The 25,518-nt window shown below is 46.5% G+C and overlaps 3 protein-coding genes across 15 annotated transcripts in view; 2 read left to right on the forward strand and 1 right to left on the reverse strand.

Annotated features, from left to right (window-relative positions):
* Positions 1–11,264, forward strand: part of XPO7 (exportin 7) — a 63,606-nt gene extending 52,342 nt beyond the window's left edge. Inside the window, exons 19-28 of the mRNA XM_048512508.1 lie at positions 398–504; positions 903–991; positions 1,837–1,944; positions 2,642–2,724; positions 4,221–4,435; positions 5,491–5,629; positions 6,954–7,114; positions 8,143–8,241; positions 8,612–8,739; positions 9,857–11,264. Of these exons, the coding sequence (XP_048368465.1) occupies positions 398–504; positions 903–991; positions 1,837–1,944; positions 2,642–2,724; positions 4,221–4,435; positions 5,491–5,629; positions 6,954–7,114; positions 8,143–8,241; positions 8,612–8,739; positions 9,857–9,950 (1,223 nt within the window). The 3' untranslated portion in view covers positions 9,951–11,264. The remainder of the gene's footprint in view (positions 1–397; positions 505–902; positions 992–1,836; positions 1,945–2,641; positions 2,725–4,220; positions 4,436–5,490; positions 5,630–6,953; positions 7,115–8,142; positions 8,242–8,611; positions 8,740–9,856) is intronic.
* Positions 11,265–11,798: 534 nt separating this feature from the next.
* PBDC1 (polysaccharide biosynthesis domain containing 1) lies at positions 11,799–14,320 on the reverse strand. Its single transcript, XM_048513175.1, has 6 exons — positions 14,224–14,320; positions 14,081–14,137; positions 13,936–13,995; positions 13,321–13,461; positions 13,127–13,238; positions 11,799–12,534 (listed from the first exon to the last, which is right to left on the reverse strand). Exons 1-6 carry the CDS (start codon positions 14,257–14,259, stop codon positions 12,416–12,418), a joined length of 525 nt encoding a protein of 174 aa, XP_048369132.1. The 5' UTR covers positions 14,260–14,320; the 3' UTR covers positions 11,799–12,415.
* Positions 14,307–25,443, forward strand: FGF17 (fibroblast growth factor 17). 13 transcript variants are annotated; one of them, XM_048513166.1, is made up of 6 exons: positions 14,307–14,586; positions 15,759–15,795; positions 20,371–20,436; positions 21,911–22,055; positions 23,311–23,417; positions 24,925–25,443. In XM_048513166.1, exons 4-6 carry the CDS (start codon positions 21,932–21,934, stop codon positions 25,219–25,221), a joined length of 528 nt encoding a protein of 175 aa, XP_048369123.1. In that variant the 5' UTR covers positions 14,307–14,586; positions 15,759–15,795; positions 20,371–20,436; positions 21,911–21,931; the 3' UTR covers positions 25,222–25,443. The 13 variants fall into 13 exon arrangements, with proteins under 13 accessions (XP_048369123.1, XP_048369125.1, XP_048369129.1 ...); XM_048513165.1 differs by having other exon boundaries at positions 14,308–14,586; positions 21,878–22,055; XM_048513164.1 differs by lacking the exons at positions 14,307–14,586; positions 21,911–22,055 and adding exons at positions 14,852–15,523; positions 20,113–20,275.
* Positions 25,444–25,518: the final 75 nt, after the last annotated feature.

The following is a 25,518-nucleotide window of genomic DNA, read 5'->3' on the forward strand; positions in this document are numbered from 1 at the left end:
TAGGATATGTCTGGTACTAAAAGATGTTTCTAAGTGGAGTACTAGTGGGGCACAAGGGCTTACGGGTGAGATTTGTGAGCCAATTTTTCACTGTCAAAATCGCCACATTCTCCATTTTGATTTTGAACTATGTGCTCTATGGAAGGGGGGAGCCCACTTCTGCTAGCTTCAGCCTTCCAGCAGTGATGTGCAAGGGGAGTCAAAGTAAGAGAGCAGCCAAGTTGTTTTTCTCTGAATTCTGGTCATTGCTGTTATTTTGTGTGTGTGTGTAAATCTGTACCCCCAAAATCACTAAACTGGCCAGTAAGGTGGTGGAATTGTGACTGATAATGGCCTCATATTAGTAGAATTTTTATAGGCCTGTAGACAATAACTATCCTTTATGCTTCTCTTCCAGGGGAGGATGAGGATCAATATGAGCAGTTCATGCTGCCTCTCACAGCTGCCTTTGAGACTGTGGCACAGATGTTTAGCACCAACACTTTCAATGAGCAAGAAGCAAAAGTAAGGGTCTGCTTTTCCCTACAGATTTGCAGTTGCCATCTCACAGATCTTTATATGGCTAGGAATCTTTTAAGCCAGTCTCTACATTTCACTGTGCAGACCACCTAGATTATTCTTCCATACACACAAAGCTGCACAGTGAAGATGAGCTCCCAAACATCTGAGTGGCTGCTCTGAGTGGGGGAAGGAATAAATTAGGTATGTTTGGGAACAAGGTGTCTATTTGCAGGGGTTTGCAACCTGAGGCTCTCCAGATGTTCATGGACTACAAATCCCATCAGCCCCTGCCAATTTGTCAAAGCAATAGGGATTATCTTCCTGTGCAAGACCATGCTTCTTCTGATGGAGGAAAAAGTAGCCTTATATTTTGTCTAACTCGCATCTCCCCTTCTACACAGAGAACGTTGGTTGGCCTAGTGAGAGACCTGAGGGGGATAGCCTTTGCCTTCAATGCCAAGACCAGTTTCATGATGCTCTTTGAGTGGATGTATCCTTAACCTTCATGTATTTTTCATCCTATTCCAACCAACAAAACAGTGTGGAGATGGATCTTGAGACTGCCTTGAAACTGTGGACTTTACCCATTTGTCACCTCTACTCCTAGAACCTCCTGATAACGCTCAGGTGATGGGTCTCTCGGTTCAAATAGAGTCCCTTCCAAAGCCTAATCTTAATCCACTATTCCTTGGATTGGTAACCTACCTCATCTTCCTAATGCTGGCCAAGAAGTCCAATATGTGTGTCTAAAAGGTCAGCTACAGAATCTGTTTTATTTAATGCATTTTTATTCTCCTCATCCTTAAAGAGTGGTTCTCCTTGGTTCTCCTCTTCTCCATTTTGTCTTCACAACATCCCTTCAGGTTGGTTAGACCAAGAGAGAATAAGTCGTCCAAGGTTATCCTGTTAGTGTCATGACAAGCTGGGCTTTGAATGTGGGTGTCTCTAGGTCTCGTGCAGCATTCTAAGCATTTCACCACACCGCGTTCACTAAATCTGGTTTGTGTGAGGACTACATAGATACAGTAGACAACAAGTGGCTGAAACAAGAAAGCTCAGATACGTTTAGGAATTGACGCACTAGTGATGTTCCTGTAGAATTTTGATTGGAAGAGAGATGGCCTTTCCCCTTTTTAGCTTTATTATTTGCAACTTGGGCTGGTAATATCAGAGATCTCAGGAAGCCCACTTCCACAATGCACAGCCATACAGTGATCATGGCTGTTCCCAGCTAACATGGAGGTGTCTATTGGGGGCGGTGGGGGAGAACCTTGAAAAATTGTTACCATGTGGGATCTTAGGAGCACCTATGACTCCTTAGCTTCTGCCTCACAGCTACCCATCTTACATGCCAATCCTACAGAGGGCAGTCGAACTGTGGTACCACGATCCAGCCTGCACCACACCTGTGCTCAAGTTGATGGCTGAACTGGTGCACAACAGGTAAGAGTGTGAGAATTTTTTCCTTGCTGTAGTGCCTGCTACAGGGATGTAAATTGGCCATTCTTGTATCAGTCACTGTGGTGGAAGATAAGGAGATATAAGAGCTTTTACAGTCTGTCATTGTAGAAAGTGTGAATAGACAGATAATTTTTTGTGTGTATATCATATCACATTCAATAGAATTATCAGCTGTTTGAGGACAAAGCCAAAAGAAACATTTTTTCACACAATAGGTAGTTACAGAATTTCATAGGGTTCAGTGATTGTTACCACAGTTAGATGCTTTTCTTAAAGAATTGGTCAGATTTGTAGAGCCCGAATTTGTTAATGACTGTCAGCCATGTGAGCTTAATGAAAAGTCCATAGTACCTCTCTTAGAACCAGGTGTTAGAGGCCAATAATGCAGAGTAAAATTATCACTATCTGTGAATTTCATGAGGTATGTGAACAGAGTAGAAAAAATTGTAGTCTACTTTCTAAGGCAACTTTTACATTCTCTAAGAACACAGGCTATTCTTATTCCAGCTGGGTCCCCTGTATGCAAAACTAAATGAGATTTTGTGGGGGGGCGGGGGTTGGGGCGGGGGGTTCCCAGTTGCTGGGACACGTCAGTATTGTCCTCTTGAGGGATCCAACTCCTGCTTTCTCCACCTCTCAAGCCTCTGCCAAGCTATAATTTTCTCCTCTTTCCTTTCAGATCCCAGAGGTTACAGTTTGATGTTTCCTCACCAAATGGTATTCTTCTCTTCCGGGAGACAAGTAAAATGATAACTACCTATGGTGAGTACAAGGGCTTTAAGGTATGCCCTTTTCCTCCTGGCAGCTGCAAGTAGGCTGTTGTTTAAATTCACTGAATGTCAAGCAAAACAAGCAGAATGGGAGGGGGGGGGAGGTTGTGCAAAATAAATATCAGCAAGTTAGTATCTCGCCTTCCATAAACACTGGCATTCAATAAGGAGCGAATTGGGGAGCACCACTGAATTTGGGAGAGACCAAACTCACTTGCTGTACAGTAATCTAGCATTCTTGTTCATGATCCCATTTTTAACCTTCAGATAAACCTGTGGTGTTTTGTTTCAACCCACAACCATGTATGATTTGAAAAGGGTAACCCTCTCAAAAGGGAGGTTTTGGGAAGGGAAAGCAGTGCAAAGTGGGTCAGCTCTGTTCAAAGTGTTTAGAAGTTCCTTAAATTCTTAAAGATTTCAACTCCAGCTGCATACCACAGACAGAAGAATGTGTTGCTTCACAAAACATGATACCTTTTTTGGAACTTGGAGCAAAAGTATATATTGATAGCCACTAGCTTATTGTTAAAAGCAAGTTAAACAAATTCATAAAGAATAGATTTGTCCATGCTGTTAGCCAGGATACTTAAATAAAACCACTTCAGCGGATCCTACCATTAGCAAAGTTATTAAAATGTTGATACCACACATTTCCTTTAGGCTCAGGTGTGAAGTCCTCCTTCAATGTAAATGGCTCTTCCATTGAAGGAAGAACCACTTAAGCTGGAGGAAGTCTAGTTGGAAGTTGATTGGATCCACCTCACCACGGCCCAGGGCATCATGGTCTGAAGCTAAGACATTCTCCACTAATAGAAGACAGTTTCAGCAGCAGCACAGAACAGCCTTCTGAGCTTCCTGAGATGCTGCTTCTGTGGGGATGGAGCACCCCCAGGGACAATGGGTTAAATCCAGGCTGAATTTTCCATCAGTACTGTTATGCCTCCCATCCCTCACTGGAGCCCACTGACCTCAACAAAATGCTGCTCCTGGAGATGTAGGGGATCCTGAAGAATAACGTGAGGAAGGGACTGAATCAGTGGAAACTGCCCATTTTGTCTGGAACCACCTGAAAATTAGGGGCAGATTAGGAGCCTTCAATAAGAGGGGGAAATTGCCCAAATTCCATGTCTCCCTTTCCATTGGTGGAAAATAGCTTTTTGATCCAACCCCATTGTTCTAAAAAACAGTTACTAGGCTACAACTAGGGCAAGAGGAGGTTTTAGCCTCACTGCCCTGCTTGCAAGCCATCTAGAGGCAACCAGTTGGCCACTCCAGGAAACTGAAAGGTGAATTAGATGGACTTCGGCTGTAATTCATTGAGGATCTCACAGTGATCTGAAGCAGCAGTGTTCTTTTTTTGTTCTGAGATGTACCGGCACACTTAGTAAAAGTCCTAATGATTTGCCTTTAATTTCCCTACTAAGGCTGTATCTTAATAGCAAGTGAAATGCCTCAGCATTACCTGACATATCAGACCTCTTGTTGCAGGAAATCGAATCCTAACGCTTGGGGAGGTTCCAAAGGATCAAGTGTATGCCTTGAAGCTGAAAGGGATCTCCATCTGCTTCTCAATGCTGAAGGCTGCACTAAGCGGCAACTACGTCAACTTTGGTGTCTTCCGTCTGTACGGGGATGATGCACTTGATAATGCCTTGCAAACTTTCATCAAGCTCCTGCTGTCCATCCCACACAGTGATCTTTTGGTAAGCTCATTCAACAGCCATCAGATTGCAGGCCAGTTCTCCCGTGGCTCTGCTGAGGCCCTGAACCAGCTCCCGTTTTATTCAGTAGCTGCCAGCCATGATATTTTATAATACTAAGGGTATATAAGATTTTTCATCTTAGGCTTTTGCTTAGGCCCCTTTTGCAGGGAGCTTTATACAGGCATTGCTCTGGACCATTGAGCCATTCCAGTCGATATGCAGTTAAGGAGTCAAGCATGCCAAGTTTGGGCTATCATAGGAAGCCTGGCAAAAACCTCTCTGTTAATGGTTTCCTTTTGGAGTGGCTCTCTAAAGCTTTGAGTGCTACATTGTGCATTTCCATATCCACAGCAGGGCTGTCTTTATGCAAAGGTCCAATTGAATCCTAGCCTAGGGGGCCTTCACATGCTTTTGTGCAGAGACTTCCTTGGGCTCCTAGGAAGCCAGCCTTCCTAGGCAGAGCCGTATAGCAGAGGGCTGCCGCTTGTGTCTGCTGTGTGCTGCATTCTGACTGATGATAGATGAGGACTGCTAGAACGATGCTGCTTAAGTTTGCCCTGAGAAAGATACATGAGCTGCAAGAGAAAGTAATGCTGTGCGTGCAGAAAGGGAGCCACATGCCTGGCAGAACTGCTTTGCCATTGCTCATCTTCCCCCTTAACATTTCTCAGTCCCTAAACACCTGCTTATCCAGAGTGAGGTTGATCTACTGGAATTTCACCCAGTTCTGCAGTGGCAGATGCTGCCTTCCCCTTTAAAAACTTCCTGACCCAATGTTGAGAACTGGAAAGAAGATATCAGATGTTAGCAATTTGCAGTGCAGCCGCTGACCTTGCTGACAAACACAAAACTGCATCCAATTATCTGGGAGATTGTAGGGGGAGGGGACTCTGAAAGATCTGGCTTCTGAAAAGGGGTTCATTGAGACTTTACTGTTTACGTACTACACAGTTGTTTGGATAGTCCCCGTCTGCAGTTAGCCAGCAGTTCAGACTGCGCCTTGCTGGGATAGCCACTCCAGGCCACCCCTTTCCATACTTTCTTTCTCTTTGCAGGATTATCCTAAGCTCAGCCAGTCATACTATTCCTTACTGGAAGTCCTCACCCAAGATCACATGAACTTTATAGCTAGCCTGGAGCCTCATGTAATCATGTATATTCTTTCTTCCATTTCGGAAGGTCTTACAGCACTAGGTGAGTGTTCATATTCTTTCTCCTCCCCTGATTGTGTCTGAGCACAGTAAAGGCTCTGGGGGACCCTGAAAACTCACATGGTAGTGTTGAGGTGGGACAGCTGGAGAAGTATTAGAAGACAACAGCACCAAAGTAACAGAATCTTGCTGTATAAGGGCCTCTCGCTAGCTGTCCCAATTCAGAGGCATTAACACCAGCAGAAGTTTAAGCCTGCCAACGGCACCTAGATCCTGGCTGTTTATGCTACAGTGATCTAAAACATTTAAAAATACATTCTGTATTTTTCCCAAGGCCCTAAATGTCAATAAAATCAGCAGAAGATTCAATAAAGCCTGTTACAATAAAAGCTGGAAACAAGGCTTTGAAAAAAAAAACAGCAGTGATAGCAACACATTGTCAGTAGCAAGAACTCAGACAAAGACGAGCAAATGGGGGTAGAGAAAGGGGAAATGTACTTATTCACCAATAAAACAACACCTGAACAGAAGAAAGTTCAATCTGGCATTGAAAGTTCAACAGACTGGCTGCAGGGCATTCCACAGACAGAGAAGCCCACGGAAAACGGAGCAGGGCTTCTGATTACAGCTGTAACTGTTAAACAGGCTCCTGTGGATTTGATTTCTAGAAGAAGCTAGAAACTATATATGAAAGTTTCTATATGAAAGTTTCTATATGAAACTTCTCCATATACAATGGGTGGCACAGGCAGCCCCATGGAGATATTATTCCTGCCCACCCCCAAAGCCAAAGCAACCTTTTTCTGGCTGACATTTCCCATTGATATATTTACGCTGACTACTTTCTGTAGCCGGTTTTAGCAAACCATAATGCTTGTGCAGCCAGCCCCTAATACTGTGAGCTCCCTGACGAGCAGCTGTTTTGAGATTATAGATTCAGTATAGATTCAGGATAATATTCCCTTGCCCCGATCTTTTGGCAGATCCTTCATTTGCTACCATTTCTTCATTGCCACCCCTCTTCCATCGTTACCAAAGGATTAACGTTTTAGAGAAGACGGCTTTGTTCTGCAGTGTTCCCTGACGGACCTTCCTGTCTGTCTTTCAGACTTATTCCTCCTCAAACTACAAACCCACCTCACCATTCAAAGAACTTCACAGTTGTGAGAAGTGGGCATACGCTGGGGTGGATAGCACTGAGGGTTGCTGGTGCACGCCTCACCTCAGATGAAGTTGCAGCGAAGTATTTGGCTGGCTTCAGTGCGTCTTTTAGCAAGGGCCCAGTTGGACAGGGTTAGCCTGAAGCATTCCTGGTCCTTTGTAATCCTGGCGTTATCCCACTCTGCCCCTCTTTCCTGTCCTTGTAGACACCATGGTTTGCACAGGCTGCTGCTCCTGCTTGGACCACATTGTCACCTATCTCTTCAAGCAGCTCTCCCGCAGCACCAAGAAAAGGTCCGCCCCACTGACCCAGGAGAGCGATCGATTCCTGCACATCATGCAGCAGCACCCAGAAATGATCCAGCAGGTAAGGGCCAGGCAAGTAATGCTGGCTGCCGAGGAATGGTGTTCTTTGGGGGGATCTCCATAGTATAAGTGTGGCCACGAAGCCTTAGCGCTGGGGTGTCAAACTCTGGCCTCTCCAGATGATTACCATCAGCCCATGCTGGCAGGGGCTGATGGGAATCGTCCATGAACATCTGGAGTCTGACACCCCTTCTTTAGCAGATTAGACTTATTAGGCCAGGAAGTCTGAGAGCAGCACAGAACAAAATTACTACCCCTCTCCCCATACACTCAGCTTGTTCAGTGTATGCTTGAGTGTAGAGGATATTCTAATTAGCATGTAAACAGATTTACAATACAGTATATAGACTCACCAATAACAGAGGTGGGGGCGCGGGGTGTGTGCTGAGGCCCCCACTTACTTTTGCAGGCCGGGAGTCTGCCACGAGGCCAAAAGGGAGGTGGGGGGCGGGGGGGTGTGCTGAGGCCCGCTCCCTGCAGGCCATCTCCTGCCCTCCCTGCAGCGGGCAACCTGGACAGGCAGCTCAGGTGGGCGCTGCGGCAGCAAGGCGGCTCCTGCCCTCCAGGGTCCAGACTGCCACTGCAGCACCCACCTGAGCCACCTGCCACAAGGTCCTGCCCTCTCCAGCCTCCCTGAGGAAGACAGGAGCTGGCCTGCAGGGAGGCCGGGGTCAGCAGCGGGTGGCTTGGGTGGGTTCCGCCGCAGTGGCAGTCTCCCGGGGGGAGGATGCTGCGGGGGAGCCGGCCTGCAGCCACGGCGTACAACTCAGCCAATGAGTTGCCACATGTCCCCATTGATGGTACGCCACTGCCAATAAGTCATCAATAATTCTTGAGAACTTCAAGGAAAACACTTTTCCTTTAAGGGTGATACCCTCAGCAAAGAAATCTCTGTTTGGAAGCAGCTTTCGAGCTTGCTTAGTATTTTTTAATATGTTCAGGGATACTATACATCCCCTCCACTGCTGCCAGTTGCTAATAAATGAGCTGTGATATAGCAGCTGACTTGATCTTGTTTGTACATTTCAGATGCTGTCAACTGTATTGAATATCATCATTTTTGAGGACTGCAGGAACCAGTGGTCCATGTCTCGGCCTCTGCTTGGTTTGATACTGCTCAATGAAAAGGTAAATTTCCCCTGTGCCTTCCAGTACATTTTTAACCTGGGCTTGGATCTTAAGCCTTGTTCTATCCCACATGGCATCCTTGGCTGTGACAGAGGGGGTGCTGCCTACAGAATTCATTCTTCTTATGCTAGGAGCTTCTGTTCAGCCAAGACCAGTGCCTCTCAGTGAGTGAAAAAGCACCAGTTGCCAGAGACTTAATCTGCACAATGGAGGACCTCCCAGCTACAGCCAAAGTGCAGCAGAAACAAGGCTTAAGATTTAAACTGTAGCTATGTGTGTTCTGAAGCTGATGTTTCTTTTCAGCACTCAGTCCTTCGATGGCTAACTGCATATACCTTTCTCTTTCCCCGCCCCCCTTTCTATCTTCCAGTACTTTTCAGACTTAAGGAACAGTATAGTGAACAGCCAGCCCCCTGAGAAACAGCAAGCCATGCATCTCTGCTTTGAGAACCTCATGGAGGGTATAGAACGCAATTTGCTCACGAAGAATCGTGATAGGTCAGTATCTCCCTTATGCCTCAGAGCAGCCTACCTCACTTCAAAGCACTAGCCCCTCTTCAGAATGCTTTGCAAGAGCCAGAACAACAGGGAAGAGTCTGAGAGCCAGCATAGTGTAGTGGTTATGAGCAGGTGCACTCTAATCTGGAGAACTGGGTTTAATGCCCTGCTCTGCCACTTGAGCTGTGGAGGCTTATCTGGTGAACCAGATTATCTTGTGCGCTCCAACACATGCCAGCTGGGTGACCTTGGGCTAGTCACAGTTTTTCAGAGCGCTCTCAGCCCCACCCACCTCACAGGGTGTTTGTTGTAAAGGGGGAAGGGAAAGGAGATTGTAAGCCCCTGTGAGTCTCCTTGCAGGAGAGGGGGGATATAAATCCAAACTCTTCTTCTTCTCCCAGAGCCTGTTATCACAGAGGACACTCTTTGAAGCAGTAAAGTCCTTGACACCTTTACTGAGTTGTAGTTGGCATAATTATATGCCCACAATTCAGATTTACAAAGAATTGGGAATCTTTCAGAAAACATTAAGGAAAAAATAATATGAAACAACTTAGAAATAGTATGAGCAGAAGCAGATAGCAGGCCAGAAACCATGCAGGGAATTGTAACCCCGAACAGCAATATCATCACCATTAAAAATCCACTTTCCGAACTTTACTTTTCAGTCCTAAGGGTTAGAAACATGAGAGTTGTCCCCATAAATGAAAACAGGGAAACTTTTAGATCCAACTTCACTGTAAAACTGCTAGCCTAAGAATCCAGGCAACAATCAGATCTCTTTTGAGTGATTCCATAGGTAAACTTTTGACACTGCAAGAACAGTCCTGCCATTTTGTATCTCAAGGCTTTTCTTCTTACACTTTAAAAGGGTTTATGGTCACCCATCTGTTGCGGACAGACTGGTTAAGAACCCAAGATCACAAGCCAAGTTAACACAAAGCCACATGAAAGCTTTCAAATCGCACACACTGTTCTGCTCAGTCTTACAAAAAGCATTGTGTGGCTTTTGAGTTTTCCTCTTGAACCAAAACTACCTGCAATCTGTAATGAAGGAACGGGTTTCTCGCCTGACACCGGGTCTCCCTAACACAGCTTTGGCTTGACTCCTTGGCAGGTTTACGCAGAACTTGTCTGCATTCCGTCGGGAGGTAAATGACTCTATGAAGAACTCCACCTATGGTGTAAACAGCAACGACATGATGAGCTGACGTCTCGTGAGAAGGCTCTCTCTGGCATGGGCCAGGGAGGTTAACTTTTCCGATGGAAAGACAAAAGGGCATTTCTGATCCCTGCTGGTCCCTGGGGCTAGGCTGCAGGAGGAGGGGGTGTAAAAAGTTCACCAGGGCAGTGGGGGCTTGTGTTTCCTTGGGGAGGAGAGATGGGAGATTGGCATCTCCCTGTGTGTGAATGTCGGAGAGGAATTCCCAGCGTCCTGCCGCAGCCTGCCTTGTATAAACATGTACATTTTTTCATAACATTTTGAACAAGGTTTATATTGACAGTTTAAAAAAAAAGTGTGATTGAAATTTTTACAGAGTTTAGTGCACCAATGCTGAAGTGAGGGTTGTATGTGAGTGAGGAAGCTGCGTCTCCTGGTCGCCTGCAGTGTGACTGGACGAGGGGGTATGAAAGTTCAGAGTTCTATTTAGTGACAAGTGTAGAGAGGCAAAGTGTAAAATTCCAAATGTATATTTTTCTTATACATCCCTTTAACATATGTCCACTTGTCCTCCCTCTCTTCCCCTTGTTGTTAGGAACTCAAAGCCATGCCATGCTCCATGCCGCTCCTATGAGTGTGTTCCTTCTAGCGCCCCCCCCCCCCCAAAAAAAAAACCCTTACTCCTGCCTCGCCAGCTATAGGAAGACTAAGCTGGTATGTCTCGGCCTCTTCCTCAGCCCATTGCATCAGCCTTTCTCCTTTCCATTCACATGAACCTCCCAAGTTTCTCAACTGCTGGGAAATGTGTGGAGAACCGGCTGGGGGCTGAGCTGGTTTCTCTCCGCCCCAACGGAACTGCTTGTCTTGCATCCCCGGCCATGGATTTCTTCAGAGGCTCTCTGTGCACTATCTATACTGATCACGTGTGTCTGCATTGAGAACAGTGGGGCTCGATGTAGGCTGCTCCCAGGAAGGGTTCTTACTAACCAAGTCAGCCTAGCATGATGTGTAACAAAACCCCTTAAGATAAGCCCACTTTTTTTCCAGTACTGCAACTTCATCATCATCATTTTGGATATTTAAATTTTCTTAGAGGAAATGATTGGGGGAGGGGGGAACCTGTTTGCCTTGTACTTTTCCCACTCTTCTTGCTGCTAGTTCTGTGCACCCCCTAGCCCAGCTCTTAACCTTCTGTCTGGTTTCTCTTTCCAGATAGCGCCACCTCAATTTTATTTTTTGTTCTTTCCTCTGGCGATTGTGTGTTGGGTCCTTTTTGCGTGAGCAGATTGCTGGATGACTTGTAAGGGTGTTTGCTGCATACAGTGTAAGCATTGTGGCTGCAAATAAACTTCAGTGGTTTCTACTGAGCTGTGTGGAGCTTGTGTGATATGATCCCATGGCACCAGGGCCATGATGCTGGAACAGCTGCACGCATAGTGAATACCTGCCGGCAAGCCTACTGAAGTCTCAGTTGCACAAAACTCTCGTGTATATTCAATCCTGCTCATTAAGATGGAGTGCTGGAGAGAAAGCCCTGGAAAAATACATTTTAGGTCTTCAGAGAACAGCTGCCTCCCCGGCTTTGATGCAAGAGGATAATTCAATCTGAGTTGAGAGTTCTGGGTCTCTTCACTTTTCATAGACCAGAATACGAATCACAAAGCAGGGTGCTTATAAAGCACTGATCCTGAAGCAGTTAGAGGCGGATGCCCAAATTTGTGTGGCTACTGTGAAGTCACGAGGACTCAAGAAGAGCCATGGAGACTCCTATCTCAGGGCGGGGGACTTAAGGTTTATTGTTTTGACAACAGGAATGCCGCTTTCCCCCCTCCCCCCCTGCTTTTGCAGCAGGTTTCTGGAAACGCTGCAGTTCATACTTTAGTCTAAGAAGTCAATATTCTCAATACATTTTACATTTATTTGTATGCATGACATAAGAACTTGACCAGTATTCTGGCATTATAAAACACTTGATTCCAAACCTCAATTCAGTAAGCCCACATAAAGGAGTTCTCTGCTTCAACCTTACAATAACCTATAAATTGAATTCTGTTCATAATTATTCCTGATCATATGCCTGTTTACTTGGAAACATCTCAACGTGTTCTGTGTAAGCCAGTGATCCCTTCTACACTGGATGGCAAATACAGCGCTGCATGTAGGGCTAGCAACACTTCTATAGTCTTGTTAGACCTCAGTGTCCTTGAATCAGAGGGAGTGTAATCATCACAGCTGTTAATTAAGTGGCAGGGTGCAGGATCCAGCCCAGCTGGGACACACTTGCTTCTGACTTTCATTCAGGATGTTTAACGTCGAATCCATTTCCAAAATATTCAGATTCCAGAAGAATCAACCGCATTCTCACTTAGCCCCCCTGCAGCAGAGCCAAGATTTAGTTTATTTTGGCATCTTAAGTTGTCCAGCACTAGTCTCAGGACCAGTTACTTGCCCAACTGAAACAAAACATGATCCCATTGAGTTTATTTATCAGCCTTTGTCTGGGATCTGACAGTCTCACCCAGAGCTAACTTCGTCTTGTGATGATCTAGCTTCCTTGGCCCTGTTGTAAACAACACTGTTGTAGCCCTCCCGATTGCGGGCTATTTCTATGGCGAAGAACTGGATCCTGGTGGCTGAAAAGAAAAGTTTCCTTAGGACAGGTATGACTTTGGTTCTCATGCCAGGTTCCAACAAAGTCCATTTACACTTACATTTAAGTCCCCACCCCAACACTTGCTGTAAAGATGGGCAGTGCATACTACATGGGAAAATGCAGTTCTGGTGCAATGACTGCTTATAAAAGGAAGATAAGAAAGAGCCTGCTGGATCAGACCAGAGTCCATCTAGTCCAGCACTCTGCTACTCGCAGTGGCCAGATGCCTTTGGGAGCTCACAAGCAGGATGTGAAAGAAATGGCCTGCTGCTGCTGCTCCAAGCACCTGGTCTGCTAAGGCATTTGCAGTCTCAGATCAAGATTAGTAGCCATCGATAGACTTCTCCATAAATCTGTCCAAGCCCCTTTTAAAGATATTCAGGTTAGTAGCCACCACCACCTCCTGTGGCAACATATTCCAAACACCAATCACATGAGCAAGCCCAGAATGAATTCATCAGACTACTGATTTGAACTTTTGTGACCATGTTTCACCTTTCCTAGCAGAACATGTTTTGTATCTGTCATGGTCAGACCAGTGAACAAAGGCTTCCCCAGCAATAACCTCTTACCAAATACAGTGTTGTCTTCCAAGTAACCTTTGCTGCAGTCCAGCCGTAGGAGGGTGCCATAGTTAAAGTCTTCAACTACCCCATCAAACTGTAAGCAGAAGGGGCGCCATTTCTGAATAGAGGAGTAGGGATTAGTTTCCAAATCTAAGGGACAGCTTTCCAGCCACAGACTTTCTACCCGGTCCAGTACCCACCTCTTTAGCAGATTCAGATTTAAGATCCTCAAGGTCAAGGACATCAATTTTAAGGTCTTTAAAGTGCTTCCTGAATTCTGTATAAATCTGGTCATCAGCTTTGGTAAGTTTCAGGAACTTGGGATCAACTGCAGAAATGAGCTATGGAAGAACACATGCCAAGCAGGTAAGAGATGAAACCGAACTTGTAAATAGCACACTAGCTGCCCCACAATTAAAAAGAGTTTGTGAATGGTCAGTAAAGTCTGCTAGGGCACTAAAGTATTGAGCGACAGGGTGGTTCTCTGCAACGTGTCTCCTTGGTCAGAAAGCAAGTTCTGCAAGTATGAGATATACTCGCCCACTCCAGGAACACAAAGGGGGTTTGCAGCCTAAAGTGACTACCCACGTTAATCTAGGGTAGGAGAAAGATCCGCACGCACGAGGACAAGAAGGGGGAGTTCCTAAAACCTGCAGTGTTGCCTGCTAAGACCTAATAGTGACGGGCAGCGTTCCGGGCCCGTTACCCGCCATGGCCGGCGCATGAAGGGACTGGAACAAGCAGGCGACGGTCTGGGCCGCGGAGTCTAATAGGGACGCCCTCCCTGGTCTCCTCCACAGGGGACGGCTACTCACGTTCTCGTAGACTTCAGCGTGCTGGTGCGCCTTCATGGCCCACAGCATCTCCACGGCGGGCTGCAAGCACGGGCAGAGAAACAAGTCAAGTCTCGCCTCCCGCGGCCGGTCACCCACCCCGTCCCCCGCTCGCGTCCACACTCACATCGTTGCCGAAGGCCTCGGCCGGCAGCGAAAGCGCCGCGGCGGCTTCCCGGACATCCTGCGAGGGGAAGAAAAGCAGAGACGACCGTGAGCAGAAAGCGACGAGAGACCACGAGGAGGGAGTCGGCAGTCCCGGCCACTCACCACAGCGCTCAGGCCGCCCCCCGCGTGAGCCGCCATGCTGCCCGGTAGCTTCCGGTGTGTTTAGAACGCATGCGCCGCTTGGGCCGGCGCTCCTGTCTCCGCCCACTCGCGCTGGTGGGCGGGGCCGAAAATGGCGGCCGCGCGAACAGCACGTGGCCGACTCTTGTGGGCTGAAGCGCCGCTGCTGTCGATGCAGGGAAGAGGGCAGAGATGGATGAATGGCTGGCTGCACTGGACTGCAGGTGCCCGAAGCAGGCCTTGTAGAGCCCGTTAGTCCGAGGGCAGGCGAAGCCTTCGATGAGGGGACTGCAACGTCTAGCGCCAGACTACAGCAGACCGGGGAGGAGATGGAGGTAGCGACCGGTGAGTCTGCATCTCCTGCCGTCCTCCCCCCTCTCTCACCCTGTGACACTCACCGACTGGGAAGCTGCGGATTTGGGGGCCCTTACTGGGGTCCTGTTGGGGGGGGGGGGAGAGAGAGAGACGGTGCTGCCCAGTAACTGGAGGTGAGGTCCCCACTACATCAGTTGCAACACTCGTTCTTTGCCCGCGCCCCTCCGCCCTTCTCCTCATAGGTGCGGGTTAAGCGAGTCGCCGGCTGAGACAAAAGCACTGTCCGGGGGGACTTCGGATGTGTAGCAGCCTGATCTCTCACACACCCCTTTCAAACGAGCCGCTGATCCTCTGCGCTCGTGTAGTTGTCTTGCTGCCGTTCGCCACCCTCCCACCCCGCCTGGTTATGCCCTGCCTCTTTCCCTCCTCCCTCCCTCCCTGCTAGGTGAAGGTTCCTCCCTTTTTCTGAATGGCTTGTAAGGAAGCATGTTCTGCCCCTGCAAGCATCTAGTCCTGCAAAGCTGACCTTGGCCACATCCTGCCAGAAGCGTCTGTGTTTTTGGCTTGTGGGGATCCTGGCTGTTTTTGGGACCTCCTGCTGCCCTGAACCCTCCTGCTCTGGCGGAGGGAGCTGCTGCCAGGCGGCAGAGGAAAACTAGAGAGAGGAAAGGATCATGTTTTTGTTCCGAGGTGGAGGCGAGAGGTGACAGAGCTGCTGAAGACAAATCCCAAAGCGCTGCAAGGAGATGAAAAGGAAAGAAAAACAGACTGGATCTCATCTAAGCTGTGCTTTTGGTTTGGTTTTGAGGCCTTAATGAAGCATACCTGGTCTGCCCAAAAAGCGGGAGGCTTTTAAAACTCTTTTAAAGCTTTTTTTGCTTAGACATCTGTTGCACTGGAAATGGGCAGACATACAGGCTCAACACCTTGCCAGTGAGATGACTGAAAAAAGCTGAGTGCTTTACTTGTACGATTTTCTTTGCTTTTTGACAAGCGGTACCTTCCAGCATGCTGCCCTTAAGCCTTCAAATGTTTTCCATGTAAGATTTGCCTGCCTGCCACCCAGATAGGCATGTGCCAATCTTTTGCAAAGAGGTTCAGTTGTTATTTTTGCCATAATTCAGTTATGTTGGTTCATCAGAAAGGAACAATGATCCAACCCAAAAACACTGTATGTTTTTTCTTTTTGTTTCCACATGCAGATGTTTCCAGCTGCTAATCCTTTCCTGTCAATCCCAGGTATGTTAATCGTATGCTGTCATTAATAATGTTAATAGATAATTACATGTCTTGGGACTACTACTCTTTTCTTTTTGAAAATAGGAATATAAAGTCTCAATTGTGCAGTTATTATGCAGGGCTATGCACTATGATCTGTTTTGGGAACTGACAATGCAATCCTAAGAAGCAATTTACCATTCTGACTCCATTGACTTCAACAGATTTAGGAGGTTATAGATCAATTTAGAGTTGCATTATTAGTTTCCAAAACAGATCATGGTTTATTCCCAACTCATTCTGCTCTAAAGCTGGTGAAACAAAGGGCATTGCCTGTGTTTGTATATTGTTTGGAAATAAATCTTCTAATATTAGGAGTGGCCCCTGTTTCCCTTCTAACCATTATGCAAAATAGCACAAGAGTATAGCAATGATAGATACCTGGTAAATAGCCCTGATTCAGTCCTTGTGGATCAGCCCTTGTGCAGCACAATCTCCAAGTTCACTACTTCCTACTTTCATGTAAAAGTTGTCAGGCTTCAGCCAGGTAATATTTCTGTTCAGTTTACTAATAGCATGCTTGACATTTCAGAAGAGAAAATTATAGGATGGCTTTATTTAATTTCGAAAAGTAAGTGAGGCAACCTGTACTGAAAGCTTTGATTTTGCTTTACATATGTATAATAGTTTTGTGGATTTGCAGGATGGCCCGTGTATTGTACAGTACAGCAAAGGTACTTTGTGATACTGTAACTGTTAAATGTTAATTGCATGTCATTGACATGGTTCAGAAGGTGAAAATATGTAATTAGGATTTAGTGGTCCTTAAAGCTGGCCGGCCTGCATTTTATCCTAATAGAGCAGAGGTGTCAAGCTCAGACCCTCCAGGTATTCATGGACTATGATTCCCATCAGCCCATGCCAGCAGGTCCAAGGATTTTCAGCAAGGAATGTGTCCAGGATTGGGATGCTAATTCGAATACCACCCCCAATTTTTAAAGATGCAAGCCCCTTTTAACTGGCTTGCTGCTGAAAGAGAGTAGTATGAAAATTCACTTCCATCAGCTAGTATTTAGAGGAAGTAGTCTTCTTTGGCCAGAAAGGTAGACATTGCTGGGTTTTGTTTTTTTTCACAAGCATCTGGGACCTTTGTAAGGTAAATGTGTTTTCACTTTGAAATCAAAATGCAGAGGCCTTTGACACTCCTCACACACACACATATCACTCTAAAGAGAGCCCTTCAAAGGCCCCTGGCATACACAAAATGGTCTGCAATGCTGTCTAGAGTGCAGTTGGAAGGAGCACAATGGTGTCACGGCCTGCTCCCCTTCTCCAGGGGGGCTGTGGACCGTCCCCTCTACATTGATGGTGGGCATCCTGGCAAAGGCTTGAGCCATGCTTGAGCTGCTGTGTGACGGGCAGCTGTCTCTGGGACCACTGAGCAGCCGTTCTTCCCCTGCTGAGATGCTGGTGGCCTGGAAAGACTGCAGAGAAAGAAAGCTGCCCCTTCCTTGGCCAGACCCTTGCCCCTTTTGTTAGGAAAGGTTGGGAGGGGGAATGCTTTCTCCATGGGTGCTGGAACAAGAGGATGCTTCTCAGCAGTATTGCAGAGCTGAATAGGAAAAAGAAGGACTAAACCTGAGACTATAAATGAAGCGAATGCTTGCCAGAAAGCAGCTAGAGGTGGCTCTTACAGGAAGTACACTGAAGGGACCACATACAGGAGTTTGTGGATGCTGTTGAAGGAACAAGCAGATCTGACCGGATCCAGGAGAATCTCTTCTGCTTGCACAAGAGATTTCCCCTTCTAGACAACACCTTATCTTTATTCTGAATTCACTTTTCTACCTGCAGTGCCACTAGTCTTGGACCATTCCTATCAGTGGCTTCATGGATCCTTTAGAGTGCATGTGTCAGTATGAATGAATGTACAGAGCTGTGTTGTGCAGCAGTAGCTTTTGAGGCAAGCAGGGCACAGTGGCATGTGACCATGAGCTTTTGCTTCCAGAGAGTGTTGAAGAGTTGTTATACTACCGAGTAAACCGGGAGTCTTTCAACTCTGTGCAGACCTGTGCTTCTGTGCTACTGCTAAAGGCGGTATGGCAGAGGACTCACTCTGCACCCAAATTTGTATAAGAACATAAGAAAGAGCCTGCTGGATCAGACCAGAGCCCATCTAGTCCTGCACTCTTCTACTCGCAGTGGCCCACCAGGTGCCTTTGAGAGCTCACATGTAGGATGTGAAAGCAATGGCCTTCTGTAGCTGCTGCTCCTGAGTACCTGGTCTGCTAAGGCATTTGCAATCTCTGATCAAGGAGGATCAAAATGGTAGCCATAGATCGACTTCTCCTCCATAAATCTGTCCAAGCCCTTTTTAAAGCTATACAGCTTTAAAAGTATACAGTATACAGCTGCTTGGTGCAATAGGCTTCACCAAAGCCAAGAAATGGGTCTGCCTGCATACAAAATGAGGCATACACACACATGCCTTTTCAGCACTGTTTGATTTGGCCACCCACAATGATCCCCCCTACTCGAAAACCTTTGCTTAGCACTGGAGCTCTCTCTATGTCTCAAGCCTGTGGAGCATGGAATAGCTCGGCTAACATGCTTGAGGGAAGCTATTGTTCTGCTGGAGTCTGTTTTGGGGCTGAAATGAAATTTTGCTCAGACTTGGCACTTTTCTCATTTTCAGAATTTGTTTTTAGAATTTGATTTTAAGTGAGTGAGTAAAGAGGATTTACCTGAAGTGGATCGATTTTAAGGCAATAATGTTGAAATATTATCTTGCAAATATTTGAGGCAGGATAAATTGCTTAAGAGAGGAAGGGTAGCATATTAATTGAAGTAATAATCTTCCAAGTGATTTGGGGAGTGGGGACAATCTTTGGCAAAATGTGTGTGTGAAGGACTTAAAATGCTGTGAATCTTTTCTGATGGGAATTGTAACAGAACAACTTCTGTCAGGGGCACCAATGCAAAATGCAGTTATTCTTTCTGGGTGTTCCCTTGGAGTTGAATCTGTTGAGGTAACAGCATGTGTAGCTTTGCCTTTACTGATCTCTGACTCAAATGTGCTTTCTACATGGAGCATAACAAGTGCCTTCTGGATCAGATAGTGGTCTTTCTCAGGCTAGCTGTGTGACACAGCGACCAACCAGTTGACCTGAAGTACCAACAGACAGTGCCTAGAGGCCGAGGCCTTTCTCTGATGTTGCCTCCTAGCACTGGTTTGTTTCCACTCTGTCTGAAGGTTTGCTTTAGTTATCGTGATTGTAGCCACTGAATCCGTCTAACCTTTTAACGCTACCTTTGCTAGTAGCCACCAATACAGCCACTGGCAGTGAACTCCACATTTTAATTGCTAATTTAATTAACTGGAGCTGCCCCATCACTGCATTTTCCTGATTGGTTCAACTGTGGTGGTCAACAGCTGGCGGTGAAGTTGCTTACAGTGGTGTAGGAACCAAACTAGAGCAAGGGAACTGGTAACTACACAGCACACTAACTAGATCAGGGGTAGGGAACCTGCGGCTCTCCAGATGTTCAGGAACTACAATTCCCATCAGCCCCGGCCAGCATGGCCAATTGGCCATGCTGACAGGGGCTGATGGGAATTGTAGTTCCTGAACATCTGGAGAGCCGCAGGTTCCCTACCCCTGAACTAGATGCTAAGATATTGCTGAGGGAGGATGGGTTGTTCAGCCAGTATGTAGAAGGTATGTGTTGCTCAGGTGGGAAGACCTTTGCAGCTGTCAGAGTTTGAGGCAGAGAATTCCCCCTTCCGTCTTTATCTGTGTAGAATGCATTGCCTTTACATCCCAGTGGGAAAAGTGAAGGATCTAGGTTCATAGAATCATAGAGTTGGAGGAGACCCCAAGGGCCATCATCCACCCCCTGCAATGCAGGAACACCTGGTGCCACTATCATCAGTGAAATTCATAAAAGGCTCTGACAGAGGCAGTCGCTCATATAGCTGCTTGTACAAGGGCTTCCTTTTTGTATAGCGCTCTTTCCCTAGGTTTTCTAAGTGTACGTGACGTGAGCCGAGAAATATAGCCCCATATCAACCATGATTCAGGTTCTCTGGTTTGCAGTGCATATAATACTTAGGAGATCTGAGAATGGCTGCAGAGTTAAGTCATTTTATGCGAGTGGACTTCCAAGTTAACACAGGCATGGGAGTTCGTTGCTATCCTAAGTGGTTTGCAGACTGGCCTTAAGTTTATGCTGTTGGTCTTCTTTGTTGAGACACTTGTTTGTTGCACCCATCAAGAACAGAAGCAGTGGTCTGAAGCTGTGGGGCAGTCTTACAGTTTAAAAGATTCTAATTTTCAGAGCAATATAACAGCAGAAGAAAGAATGGCTGGGATGTTATATCTGAAGTAGTCTCAGAAGAAGGGTAGAATGAGGAGTTGGATGCTGGGACAGGACAAGTTGATCCGTAACATTAGTGCCTTGAAAAAATGCTCAACAACATTTAATGTTTTGTTGCTTCACCGTAAGTCAAATTTTATAATCAAAATTTGAAAAATTCCAAATTTGAGTTTTGTAAATTCAGCCAGTTTTTGAATGTCTGTAAAAATTTCATTTCAGCGCTACATGTGATCATCTCTAGGATTCTGCAGCTCTGCTTTAGGTCTCAGGACATGAAATCCCAAGGTCAGTGACCAGACAGAAAGCTAAATCTCTCTTGCAATTGCTGCCATGGTGTCTTTTCACAAAGTGTTCGGACAGAAAAGGATGGCCATCTGCTTCTTGAGTGCTGTCCTGTTCATGTGGAGCAGATTCTGACAGGTCGGTCACACTTGTGAAGCAGATCTTGACTTAGGACGTGGCTGCATCTAAAGTACTATGTACAAATGTGCCCATCCCACCTGAAAACAAGCATCATAGTGCTAGGAAATGTACAGACAGCTAAAATGATCAAAGGGCTGGCTCACTTTCTCTCTGTAGGGCTAACACATTTGGGACTTCTTGACTAGAAAGAAGACGATTGCAGAGAGACATGATTGAAGTTTGCACAGTTATGAGCAGTATGAAGAGAATAACTGCATCTTTTTCTCTATTTCTCATAATACTTGGATTGGGAATCTCCAGTCAAGTTGAGTTGTGTTAGGTTCAGGGCAGACCGGCTGTGTTTGTAACTTCACATAAGTACATTCCCAAGATGTGGTGTGGCCTAGTCTATATGTGCAACAAAATGAGGTAGCAAAGCATTTAGATTGGACTGTACCACTTCAGGATGCCCTTGGCAGATTGTTCAAAGTTCCCCTACCTTGGTAATGTCTTGTAAATGGGAAAATGTGGTTGTAGTGGCCATTATTGCTGGTGCCAATTTGTAGTCCTCATTGGACAGCCCTGCTGCAAACCTATGGGAACAGGAGCTGGTCATTCCATGTGAAAAGTCAGAGACCACACTAGCAGGGCCTGGGATTCTGACCTGAGTACTGAGTCACCCCTTTTAGTAGAGACTTTTCAAGGTCGCCCTTGTGCTCTGAAATAGGTCCAGTTCATTTCAGCAAGGGTTGCCCCAGGAGAACATTTCCATTTTCATTGATGGGATCAGTGGTGCCATTTGAATTGCCTGTCCTACTCACTGTGATCTGTTTTGCCCAGCCTTGTTGGGTTCTTCATGTTCTCATAAAAACATTCTCTCAATTACTAGCAGCAAAAAAAAAAAATCACTGGCTTATTTCTCTTCTGTAGCCATGTGTGAAATCAAAATAGTTAAAATTTACTAAAGGGTAATGAATTTGTGATGTGGCATGAGAGCACGCAGAAGGTCCCAGATGCTGCCCTTGATATCACCAGTCAAAAAAGGATCTTGGGCAACAAGACCAGGCAGAACCACAGCCCTGCAGAGCCTCTCCCAATTACTGTGAACAGCTGGCAAGGTGCATCTGTAATGCTTACTATAATGCAACTCAGTATGTTCATGTGATCTGACATTTGTGCTGTGAGTCTGTGCCCATGAGGTCTCCTGCTTTAGTGGGATGCCTGTCTAGCTGCCTGCCTTGACTGGCTCCCAATCCCAGCTCCTGGCCATGTCTGTAGGGCTGTCCTAAGCAAATTGATTTTATTTTTCCCTTTGTAAACAAAGGGGGAGAATCAATCGTCTCCTAATTTTAACCAGTACGTGAGGGACCAGGGTGCCATGACAGACCAGCTGAGTCGGAGGCAGATCAGGGAGTACCAGCTGTACAGCCGGACCAGTGGGAAGCATGTCCAGGTGAACGGCAAAAGGATCATTGCCACAGCTGAAGATGGCAACAAGTTCGGTAAGGAGCTGGTGGCAACGGTGGAGTACACCTTTGGAGGGAACACCTTTCTGAGGATCTGGAAAATACCTCTTTGGGGGATTTGGGGTCTTAAGGTTGGGAAAGTGCACACTAAGTCCCGTAAGGTTTCTCAGCCAAGGAGACTTTCATGTGACTTTGGGGAAGACCCCATTCCTCTCCATCTCTCTTGCAACCTGGATGGAAAATTGTGGATGGTGAAAACAGGTCAGGGCTGGCCCTACCTAGAGGTAAGATGAGATAGCCACCTTGGTTGGGTGAATGTTGGAATGTTGGTTATCATGAAGAGTGGCCATGTAGAAGACAAATATGATCCAAGGGATGTGGCCCGCCCTGAAAACGATAGGAAATGCATTCTTGATCCATAGGTAGCTGTGGTAGAAGAGACATATGGAGACTTTTTTGCCCATGCAAAGTCTGTTATAAACTTTCCAGACAATGGTCTGCCTGAGAATATGGAGTCACTTAAGAGCCTGGGAAGATTTCACTTCCAGAGGAACACTTCAACCTGTAGATCCCCCCTTCCACGAGGCAGCAGAACATGGAGCTGTAGGTTCTCCAGTCAAGGCTTGGCCTTTCCCAGCACCATACAATAGTATGGTAGTGAGACATGCTGTGTTACAGTTTCAACCACTTTTCACCCCAGTGACTGATATTCTCATTAGTATTTCTGCCCAGTCATCCAACATGGCTCAGAAGGCTCTTTGCCTTTGGAGCACCTCTGAAGAAGCACCTACTCTGGTTTTGAAAAATTATTCCATATCTTTCTACCACAATGTGCTGTTCCCTCTCTGCCTGCCCTCAGCCAGGGTTTCTAGGCCTGCAGCATCCTCACCTCCTCTGACATACATCTTTCCCTGACAACTAGGAACATACTTATTAGCTTTTCCACTTCTCTGACCTATCTATCCAGTCTCCACTGTCTCGCCATCCCAGCTAGTTCCTTTGAGCCCTCCTTTGTTTCAGGGTAAAAGCCACCCAATGTCTGGTAGTTCTTCTTCATCCCTTTCCTTACATCTATAGACTGCTGTTTTCTAAACATATTGTGAATCTTCAAGTCTGCATTGAGGAAGGTAGGTTGGCCGTGGTATTACAGGAGTGTGACTGTCTAAGCTGATAGTTGGTGCTCCCCTTATGCATTCAAACCCCAAATTGCTTAATTGCAGGGCAAAGTGTAGTTTCTATAGTATAGTTTCCAGTGCAAAGTAATAATTTCTCTTGCATGTTCTGCTTGCAGCAAAGCTGATTGTTGAAACAGACACCTTTGGGAGCCGAGTGCGCATCAAAGGAGCAGAGAGTGAGACCTATATCTGCATGAACAAGAAAGGGAAGCTCATTGGCAAAGTGAGCAACACAATGTCACCCCCACTCCCATCATGAATGTCACAGTTTCTAGGACATCTTAGTTTGTTAATCATCTGTATTCCAACTGATTGACTGGTTAATAATGGTGGGGTTTTGGAGATCTTGAAGGCAAACTCAACCTAGTGAATACAATCACATTGTTAGAAGCCACAAGCATCTTATATTCATCCTGTTTCTTTGCTGTAGTAATGAATGAGAGCCCAAATTAGTCAGTTTGACCTTAACTCACAGTCCCACCGATTAATTTACCAGCATTTTTAGTCAATAATCCACCAATTAAAACTTACAAACCCTAATTATTACAAAATTTACACACACTATGCCTTGCTGGGGTGTTCCCCTTATGCACTGTAGATGACTGGGAAAGCCAATGGTGCAAACCACCCCATAACCATAGTCTGTCTAGAAAATGTCATGATATGATGTCACCCCGTGGGTCAGTAATGATCTGGTGCTTGAACAGGGACTACTTTTACCTTTGGCACTTGCAACCTTCTGAACTCCATCTTGTGCTTCTATAAAAGCATTGGTCCCAGCTCTGCTGGCACTGATGCAGGAATATCGATGGAACCCATCCCCATAAGAAAACTAGGTTCAGCATCACCACAGCCAGGGATATCTTTTGGGCATTGCAGCATTAAGAATATGCAGGTGGAGTTCATGAGCAAGGTCCATATAAGTCTGAGCAAGCTGGATGGCTGGTGGTGAGCTTAGAATGTTAAGTTACAGCCTGAAACAATTCTGATGCCAGCTTGGCAGCCTTCATCATTCCAACTGCACTGATTTTCTTAGCAGCTACACAGCGCAGGGAAAAACTGACTCCATGATGATGTAAGAGAAATGTGACGTAGCAGTAGCGAAGGTGTAAGGAAGAGAAGTGCCAACAGTCGTGGGAAGTTCAGCTGAGACTAGGCCAGAAGAGGCTTAGGAAATAATTTTTGTTAAGCAAATAGCAACCATGCCATGGACAGGGAGTCAAATTGGCCCAACTCCTGAGATTAATGGGATTCAGGGTAGAGCTGTGCCTCACTCTTAGGTGTTTTTCACATTCATGACCTCCAGTGCGCGACAGGAATTGCTCCTGGATGATGCACGCCAGTTCTTTGAGAAGGTTCCTGCACACAGGGTCATAGTCACACATTGCAGAATGGGATCCCTCCTCGCGGCTTTCATATGCACGTGAAAGACCCTACATTAAATTTATATCCTTGTTCAGATTATCTTGAGACTTGTTGTTGGAGAGTGTTGAAAATTGCCCTCAGAAAGCTTCAACTTCCCAGGTGCCCTGAGAAGAGGATTACTTTTAAGTCGATAGTGTACATTTGGGAGAGGACAGTCTGTACAGAGCAGCAGCGGAAGGTGGAAGTGGTTCACAATTTCTGCCCCAAGGCAACCCCCGAAACTGTTTTCTCTGGCAGTTCAGCATCAAGTGCCTTCTGATGCCCGGCCTACAACAATATCACATCTCCTTTCCCCCCCTCCCCAGATGAATGGAGAGAGCAAGGACTGCGTCTTCACCGAGATCGTTCTGGAGAACAACTACACTGCTTTCCAGAATGCCCGTCACGAGGGCTGGTGCATGGCCTTCACTCGCAAGGGCCGTCCCCGCAAGGCCTCCCGGAGCCAGCAGAACCAGCGCGAGGCACACTTCATCAAACGCCTCTACCAAGGCCAGTTGCTGTTTCCCAACAATCCCCAACGCCAGAAACAGTTTGAGTTCGTAAGTTCTTCCTCCCCAACTCGCAGGACAAAGCGCACCCGCGGACGCCAGGCGCGAGCTTAAAGGCCGGTGCAAGGCTTTGCCTGCCCCTCCTGAACCTCATGAGTTGGCCTTCCATCTATCACTGAATGCCAGGTGCTGCACATTCTGCCATGCACAGACTTCCTGTACAGCAGTGGCATAGTGGTTAAGAGCAGGTGTACTCTAATCTGGAGGAACCGGGTTTGATTCCCCGCTCTGCCACCTGAGCTGTGGAGGCTTATCTGGGGAATTCAGATTAGCTTGTGCACTCCCACACAGGCCAGCTGGGTGACCTTGGGCTTCTGAGCTCTCTCAGCCCCACCTACCTCACAAGGATGT

Source organism: Sphaerodactylus townsendi, linkage group LG12 (genome assembly GCF_021028975.2).
Source record: "Sphaerodactylus townsendi isolate TG3544 linkage group LG12, MPM_Stown_v2.3, whole genome shotgun sequence".
Taxonomy (NCBI): domain Eukaryota; kingdom Metazoa; phylum Chordata; class Lepidosauria; order Squamata; family Sphaerodactylidae; genus Sphaerodactylus; species Sphaerodactylus townsendi.